Consider the following 9,553-nt stretch of genomic DNA (forward strand, 5'->3'; position numbering starts at 1 on the left):
TTAAAATCTGACTTGGCTCGACTTGCTTCTTGATTGGGCTCTTCGACGGCGGCGGCGGGCTCTTCCTCTTCTGAGTGACGACAGCGGTAGGTGGTTAACCCTAAAATTAGGATTAGTCAAAGTTATAACATAATGAGCTATTAGGGTTTTGTAATTGGGCCCAATTTTGGATCTGTTTGGGCCCAGGTCTAGGTTTCTGTTTGGTCGGTTGGCTTTGTAATTGGGGCTCGATTTGGACTTGTAAAAAGTCCTGCAAAATAATAAAAACTAAACATTAAAATTTAAATTTAAATTTAAAATTATATAATAATAATTAAATTATCCGGCGAAAACGAATGTGTACATACTACTCTCGAAAAACGTCATATTATTACATATTGAATGGCTCAAAATTTTTAATGTGTAGAATCTTGTGTTTAGCGTGGTGTAATGGCACGTTGTTTTAACTCTTGGGATCGTATCATATCACTTTACTATATAAGACGTTTGACACAGAGACTCGATGGTTGTTGTCTATAAGAAGCAGCGTGGACCACCTCTCGCTTTACTTTTGTTGTAAAAGATTTCGGACTTGCTTATGCCCTCGTAATAAAATTTGAATTTTGTTGTCGTTATCATAGTTGAACTTATTATTTATCCCTTTCCTTTATCGACACTTTTTAAGTACTTTGCAGAGCTTTTTCAACGCTTTCAAAGTTATAATATCAATATATATAGCAAGTGTCACTAAAACTAATACAATATGCGTCTAAAGCTTAGAGGTGAAAAAAAAAAAGGAATGAGAGATGATGGGAGTAAAAATATTTGATATTTTGTATTAGCAATGGACACAATATATAGGATATGGGGTACCATATCTTGGCATTTGAAGGCCCAAGATATTGTCACTAAAAAGCAGAGTACGATAACATCAACCAATAGACAGTTCACAAAGGGAGTAACAATCCTCAACTATTATACCTGAAGGCATCTTATTTGGGTAAAGCTGAGACGATAAAAAGTAGTCACGAGATAAGGGAATAGGAGCGAGTCAGTGGTCACAAACGCATAGTATTTGCTATTAGTAGTAGTATTATCTTTTGGTTAGATCCCTTAATTGCTTTTTTTAATCTGACTGTTGGTACTTTACCATAAATAATATCAAATACCAAGTTGATCCATCTTTGCATCAATAACTTTAAACAAAGAAATTAGTAGGAGGATTTGCATGAGAAAAGGACTTGATGAACAAAAGTTGAACAGTCTTTTAGGAAAAAGAAACAACCCAAGTGGGGAAACAAACAAAGACCCACCACATCAAACTCCATATTCATATCAGGGAAATGCAAAAAACAAAAACAAAGATCCCCCAACACCTCTTACTTGTTACCCAAAATATACTTGTTTTTGCACTGGTTAGCAGTAAACAATTACCCTTCACCCACACATAGCCCTTCCTTTGCTCCCCCAAAAAACACTGTACTCGTTTCCTTTTCTAGCTTAAAGGATATCCCCTCCCCCCTGGCTGCTGAAAAAGAGGGGATCTGGTTAAAAGAGAAGGCAGAGATTTATAGTTTGCTCAAAATGGAGCTGTTGACGTTCGCTGAAGCGTGTGCTTTCTGGAAAATTGAGAGGCAGCTGTTACGCGTAACTGCATAGCATGAATGGGGTTCTTTCATTGGGCTGGTCTGTCAGGATAATGAAGTCAAATTTGCTTTAAGTTATTTTTTACCTGTTCTTGCTGTTTCCTGAGTTTTGCATTCTCTTCCATAAGATGAGCAACTTCCAGCTCTAACTCAGTTGTGTAAGCCTGCAAGAAAAAAAGAAGGAATTTACATAGTGCTGCATATAGTGGAAAATATATCAGTTTTTGGGGTAATGAAAACCTGTTTCCTAGCTCTTGATCGTGCAGCGGACTCTCGGTTCTTGATCATCCGTTTGTGCCGTCGATCACTGTTACTGTTATCAGCTTCCTGGACCCTTTTACCAAAGGAGGCCAAGCTAGAAGAATGAGCCAAAGCCTCGAACGGACAATTGAAAGTGTGGACAGTCGAGATGGGGCTAGTTTGCAAACGCGAGGTGGACTTGAGAGGATCCACGTTATCGAGGAAATCGAAGCCGGGATCCGAATTCAGGCTCAAAACAGTGGCGGGAGGTGGCCGAGGACAACCATACAGCATGCTGTTGGCCCTATTAGTCGGAGGGTCATTGGTAAGAGGCCTGGCGAGAAAATCCTGGAGGGCAATGTGAGGATTGGAGTTAACCGAGAACGCTTCCCTAGAAGAGTGGTCGTGTAAAGAAGCAAGGTTGATGTCGTTCCACACTTCTTCCATGATTTTGGGTCGATGGGTTTGGTTGCAGAGATGGGAAGAAGAGGCAGCAGAGACTTTGTTTAGGCCTAGTGTTGGTGCTTTGTTGAAGTTGGTTTCGTCCCACATTGGGGGGTAAACATGCTATAAGAGTATTAAAAGAGGGGAGTGATGGGGTTTGTGTTTGGTAGTGCGGTGGAAATTAAAGGAAATTTGTAAGCTCCAAAGGGAACGGCGATGCTTTTTGTTGTGATTGGTGGTCATTATTCAAGGGGAAGATGAGTACATTTGAGCCACGCGCTCCATTGGCAGAACTGTTCGGCATCAGCTTTGGCCATTGGAAGTTTCTGTTGTTGGACTTATACGAACAGATATTATAAGTAACACACGAGGAAACAGAGTTAAGATACTATACAAGTTCTTTTTGTTTGCTTTTTTATTATAAAATAATATTTATTTATAAAATTTTTTATCGATAACGTATACATTATACCGACATAATTACTCGAATTTAATACTTTAAACAGAAACATCTTTCCCAAATCAGAGTTCCTTGTGTTTGCATTTTTAAAATAGATAAAATGAAAGTTCATTCAAGTTGAAAATTGGATAAAATATTCTTTTAGTATAATGTTAAAATTAATCCAACATTTATTTAAATGTTCACTTTAATCCATATTTTTACAGTATTTTAGTTTCAATATTTTAATTTTTGGTTAAAATGACTTGTATTGGATAAAAGTCGTTAATTAACTAATTATCAACGCATGTTACTAACGTCAGTAGCATGCATTGAGCCATCGACTGTAAGTCAACTACCGGTTTCTATCAAGTATAGATTATTTTGATTAAAATTTGAAACGTTAAGAGGTAAAATACTTAAAAAGGACTATGGGCTAAAATGATCGTTTGGTTAAATATTAAGTGTTAATTTTAGTATTACGCCTATTTTAGAATAAAAGTGTTAAAATGTTGTGAAACTCCAATTCTATTGGTCGAATGGTTATTGTTAAGAGATGCGGGATTAAAACAATGTTTTTAAAACCGGATTAGACCTTAAACCAGTGAAGATACTGGTTCACTGGTTTAACCAGGTTAAACCGTGTTTGAACCGGTTTATATAAAATAATATATTTTTAAAAAAATTTACATAATATTCAAAGCAATATTAATATATATATATATATATAACACTCTTTTTAAGTTCACAATATTAAAAGGTATAAAAATATCACAAGTCATAACATATGTAAGTTAAATACCATAATATCAAGTGAAACAAAATTATTCAAATCAACTACAACATGATATTTAAGGTCAATACCTAATGAAATTCATCAACAACTAAATAAAAAAATACATAATTAAAACAAGTATTAATCATCATAATATTCATTGAACTTGATTCCCTCAAATTCCAAAATATTGGGAAAAGCTTATTCATTGGTTGAACTACCACCACTATCACTACTTTGAACTTGAAACTCCATAGCATCACTTTGAACTTGAAAGTCCACAACATCAAGATCTTCATCACCTAGCAATATGATAAATAAATATAAAGTTAAATTTAGATTCTCAAACAATACTTAACAATTAAAAGTAAAAGTGTAAAACATATTAAATAATAAATATAATTATATAACTAAAATCAGAAAATAAATTTAGGACTGAAAAAAAATCATAAAAAACGACGTCGTTTGGTTTAATTTAAAAAAAAACAGAACCGACGGTTCACACCGGTTTTGCCGATTCCCAACCGGTTCTACCGGTTCATGGTAAAACTGGTTTTGGAGGCTGATCTGATCGGACAGGCAACCGGTCGAACCGGCCGGTCCGATTTTGACAACATTTGATTAAATTTAGAATTTAATGTGGATTAAGAATAAAATGAAAATAAAATATTAACAAATATTTAATTAATTTTTATATTTTAAAAAATATATTTGTAAAACCTTTTTCTTATTATTAGTATACTAAATAATAATCTTTAAAAAAATAATAAACATTGACATTTTTATTTATGTCATAGTTTTTTTTTATTAATTTGGAATAAATACAAGATAATATATGTTCAAATATACCTCTCAATCATTTGACATTGAACGCTTATACTTTGATATTCGTAATGCTCGAATTCGGGACCTCAATAAATAATAACAATTCATTTACTACATTAATATGTCATTTTTGGTTAATATGTTTTTACATATTTAGCTTAAAAACTCAAATTATTGCATTAATCCAAATCCAATTTGAATCACATAAACTATCATAGATATCTATGTAACTTGAATTATTTTTAATAAATTTCATATATTTTAATTTAGGCCATTAACTTTGTATTTTATTCAATTTGGTCGTTTTATTGTAACTGTTTACAAATTTGAACTTCATACTCCTAAACTATCATAGAATATCGATGTAACTTTAATTTTTCTTTTTTCAAAATAAATTTCATATATTTTCAATTTAGTCTATTTGTAACACCTCAACTCGTACTCGACCCGGATACGAGTCCGAGATGTCACATTGACTTTTTAAAACGATGTTCTTACAAAATAACAAAACATTTGAACTCATATTAAGAAAATACAATAATATACCGTTGAATTATGTTTGTTATAAAAATTTAAGGTAAAAACGTATTAATGAACAAATACTATACGATATGAACAGTACCGTGAACAATAATGAACAATGCTGTGAACAGTACCCTTGAACAGTGCTACAGTGTACCGATGCACAAAAACATCGAATATAAATTGTGTATCGATGCACTACTACAGTGTACTGATGCACTGCTACAATACTGATACAGTAACTTCCGTAAAACTCATAAAAATTTAACCTTCCATTGCTATACAGTTACCCTTTACATAAATATGTTTAAAACATTAGAAAACTCGATCAGAGCACACATACTTAATTTAAAGACTTTGCTTACATGCCAACCTATTTATCACATAATAATACATACGGTGTAATTTACTTCTGATCTGATCTTTGAGCAGAGATATGTTGTTACTTTGAACTTAGCTTTGATCCTCCTGCTTCTCAGTACCTACGTATAAATCACTTACACGCTAAGTCATAGACTTAGTGAGGCATAAACATAATAATGATGCATTTCTCATAAATATAAATATGTAATCTATGAATTCAATCATGTCACATATGATTCAATATAAATAATAACAGCATAATAACATATGATAATGCAAACACTTTTGATACCTTTTGTAAGCCCATTAATATACTTATCAGTACTTATATTACTATCATTGATGCCTTTATATCATATAAGTATATACTGAACATTTCTATACATATCATGGAACACATATATCATTTCACAACATAGTACACATAGTATCATATCAATTGATTTATTTACTATCTTTAAAGACCATGTATTAGCCCATGTATACTTTTGAGAACTTAATGTATGTGAGTACATTGAGGTTGTGCACAATTATGCTGTCACCACAGCTCGTATAAATGTCTCGAAAGACCAGTCCATAGATTCCGAAGAACCTAGGTAAACAGTACATATGTCCCAAAGAACATAGGTAAACAATCCATATGTCCCAAAGAACATAGGTAAACCCTCGACCCTTGGCATGCCAACTATACCCCTAGCTCTCATATCACATAACATGGGCATTATCATTTATAACAGTTCACATCACTTATTCATATCATTTTTCTTATAAACACATATCTCTTTTCTGTCACGTATCACATGTACGTGTAATCATTGATCTTTTAATCACATTTTTTTCTTCTGTCGCATACCATATACATGTGTAAACATTTATTTCATATACTATAACGTGTATCACATGTGCATATAATCACATAGCATATAAACTTCTACATGTATTCATGTATATACTTACATATATTTCGTGTATCAACGCCAGATAACTTATGTCATATTTTCCTTAATTCATGTAATTCAGTATCACATATCACATATACCTATTTCCATGTACTCATCTATTCATGCACACATAAGCATCGCATAACATTTTAGAAGTTACTTCTTACCGTAGTAACTCCATCATTGGCTCATCGCAAGCTAATTTTTGATCAATAACACAAGTACAAATTAAATTGCACTCACCTATATTTCCTTGCCTTTCCCTCGATCAATCTTACTTGTCACTGGTTCCGGAACTCGATTAGGCTCAATATCTACATAAACATAATTTCTGAGACGATTATCATAAGCCTAAACCTTATAACTTGATATTAATAACTCAGGCTAATTTAATAAACAAACTTCAACTTTTCCTTTAGGAGTGTACCGATGCACTATGGGTGCATCGGTACCCAAAATAGCTTTGAAATTTCCATGCATCGATGCACCTTCAAACTTAGTGCATCGGTACCCATTCATAATGTATCGATGCACCTATCCAAAATAAGCTATTTTCACCCGAAATTCATCAATACTTCACCCAAATCTCCTCATATAAAACTCCTTTCATACCACTAAACTCACATACACATACTTAAACTCATTTATATCCATTTATCTCATCTTTAACCTAAATATTCTCTCCTCTTTATGAACTTCAAGAATCATACCCAATTTTTTAACATGTTCTAAATTCAATTCTAACACTTAATAATTCTTACTTAGGTTGATGACAAGTCAAATCCAACTTCCAATTTTAATTATGAACTCTATTTCAAGATTTCACTCAAGAACTTCAAATCTTTAATCTTCCCTAACTCATTTATCTTTTGATTTTAAGATAACTTAAGCTTTCCTTGAGCTTAGTTACCATCTAATGATCATAACCCAACCTTTAATTCAACAAATAATCAACTAATTAAGAAACTCACCTTTGCTTGTATACTTCACGGTGGAGAAGAGAAGAAGATGAGAGAATTGTGTGGAAGTTCATTTCCTAAAGAAATGGATTCCACGTGTGTTTCCCTTATCTTATAAGGGAAATAAAAAATAATGTTAAATGACCATTTTGCCATTTAATTCCTTTATTAATTACTAACAACTTTCAAAAATATCATCACATAAATCATTGAACTATTCAACTATTCTACTTTTATAACCAATTTCTGAAATTTTACAATTTAGTCATTAACCAGGTATTGAGGATGTTACACCATCAACTTTATGATTTATTCAATTTCGTCGTTCGATTGTAACTCTTTACAAATTCTTTCTTACCATCAATTCTTGAACTCCTTCGATATCCTCATTAATACTTTATTCTCAAATTACACTCTTTAAAAATGACATTATATAATTTTAGTTGATATTTGATTTATTAAATAACAATATATCTCACTTACACTTATAAAAATGAATATAAAAAATATGTATATAATACGTAATTAGAGAGAGTTATTTAATTTGAAACCAATTAACTTTATGACATTATAAATAATTACATTTAAATACCAATAACTATCAAGAAACAAAAGATGAGCAGTAGTGTAGAGTTGTAGTACTAGTGTTATACATATTGCCGCCGTTAAAGAATGCGTTAAGATTTGATGATTCATCTTCGTCATCATGGCCATGATCAGTTTCTGAAGAGATTCTCTAACTCTCTGAGCCACCTGTTTTATTCATAGGATAATATGCCCTTCCACTTGCAGTCTCTCCACTGACTTCTCAGGGATTTAATCCCTTTCTTCTCCTTCAAACCATCCCACTCCCCATGCCCTCCTCTATTTCTTTCTATCTCATTATTTATTTATGGAATATATTTCAACACAAAATCATCGAACTTGAATGGAAAAAAAGAAAAAAAGAAAAGAAAATGTCACATCCCATCATTATCTGCAAAAGCTTAGAGCCTCGAGGAAAAATGTAATGACTCATTCGCAGTCTACTTTGTGGGTCAATCTTAGACTTGAAAACCTTTTAAACCAGACTGTTTTTAATGGCCATTTACCAACATTTCTGATGAAGTTCCTTTCACTAGGCGTGAAATTGACGTATGCTAGTGGTGAAAATAATTGACCAGAAAAAAGATACTGAAAATCAACACCATCTCTCCAGTTTAATCTGTTCATTAAATTACATGGATTGAAACACATTGCATGTTCATTAACATAGTTGGTGAAGAGGTACGTATTAAGTGGAGCTGTCGACTGTTGCAATCTCTTTTCACCATCTTTCATAAGATGTACCGGCTGCTGCAACAACGAAGTGGGAAAGCAAAAAAAAAAACTTACTCCTACACCATACCCAGCAGCAGCAGCAGCATCCCTGCCATGCATTGCCCTCACCAACAAGCCAACTACAACTTTGTCTGCATTCCAACTACAAGCATAAATGAGTTGAAATTAGGGTGTCCAAAGCCATTTTTTGAGATGAAAGACTTGGTTGAGTAGTTGTAATATCAAGTACAACAATGTTAAAGTAATAGGAAATATTGAATCCAGCACGATTTTAAGTACATAAATGTTGAGATTTGAATGGTATGGGGGTGGAGTCTGGATTTGATGGAGACTGGTCTACTGCATTCTGAATTTGAGTTCCTAGAGAGAGAACAGAGAGGTTATCAATCATATTCTGAATCTTATTCTGGTGAAGGGTAATTGTCCCGGTGGAATGAATGATTAACCGTTGGTTGTTCCCATTGAACAACAAAAGGCTCATACAACGAGACGGTGAAATTGTGTGGGTCCTGAAACAGTAGTATAGACAAATAACCCGAAAGGAAAGGAGAGAACCTGTGAATGGGAACCGAGTACCAAACGTTTAAACATTTTTTTCCATATCAATGGGGCTGTTGTTTCACGTGCCTTCAGCCACTTCCAGGTCGACCCTAACTGTTGTCCATCTCTTCTTGTGTTCTAGCCATATCTGCCATCCCCACACAAATCGGGTAAATCTTGCCTAAGTAATTCATGTCTTCTTTTCCCAGATAAAAACCATTACACTCGTCCCTAAAGGAATAAATATGATCCTACCAAGCCCCAACTTTTTCAATAATCAATTTGTCTGTTTCATAACTCATTTAAACATAACATAAAGGTACCTTTTTTTTCTCATAAAAACAACATATCATCATATTATTCATTGTCCATATCACCAACTATTGATGCTAAAAAAAGGATTTAGATTGATTACTTAAACAATGTCAGAAGTTCAAATCCTGACATTAACGAATGAAACAAATTGAGTTAAGAGATCACCTCATAATGAGTCTTTGCAAAACTATATCCAAAATAATAGATCAATAGACCGAATATCGGTACTTAAAAAAAATACTTGG

At 33.1% G+C, this 9,553-nt stretch overlaps 1 protein-coding gene across 1 annotated transcript; it reads right to left on the bottom strand.

Moving 5' to 3' along the window:
- Positions 1-1,508: 1,508 nt before the first annotated feature.
- On the bottom strand, positions 1,509-2,417 carry LOC120122771 (protein FD-like). Its single transcript, XM_039141868.1, has 3 exons — positions 1,866-2,417; positions 1,712-1,789; positions 1,509-1,630 (listed from the first exon to the last, which is right to left on the bottom strand). Exons 1-3 carry the CDS (start codon positions 2,415-2,417, stop codon positions 1,559-1,561), a joined length of 702 nt encoding a protein of 233 aa, XP_038997799.1. The 3' UTR covers positions 1,509-1,558.
- Between the last annotated feature and the right edge of the window lie 7,136 nt (positions 2,418-9,553).

The sequence above is a fragment of the Hibiscus syriacus genome, unplaced genomic scaffold (genome assembly GCF_006381635.1).
Source record: "Hibiscus syriacus cultivar Baekdansim isolate YM2019G1 unplaced genomic scaffold, ASM638163v2 tig00110387_pilon, whole genome shotgun sequence".
Classification (NCBI taxonomy): domain Eukaryota; kingdom Viridiplantae; phylum Streptophyta; class Magnoliopsida; order Malvales; family Malvaceae; genus Hibiscus; species Hibiscus syriacus.

Bases quoted from the DNA above. Each gene is read 5' to 3' on its own strand.
- LOC120122771 (XM_039141868.1), bottom strand. From the start codon at position 2,417: ATGTGGGACGAAACCAACTTCAACAAAGCACCAACACTAGGCCTAAAC. The intron at 1,790-1,865 runs GTTTTCATTACC...TTTTTCTTGCAG, and splicing joins GATCAAGAGCTAGGAAACAG to GCTTACACAACTGAGTTAGA. The intron at 1,631-1,711 runs GTAAAAAATAAC...CATGCTATGCAG, and splicing joins TCAGGAAACAGCAAGAACAG to TTACGCGTAACAGCTGCCTC.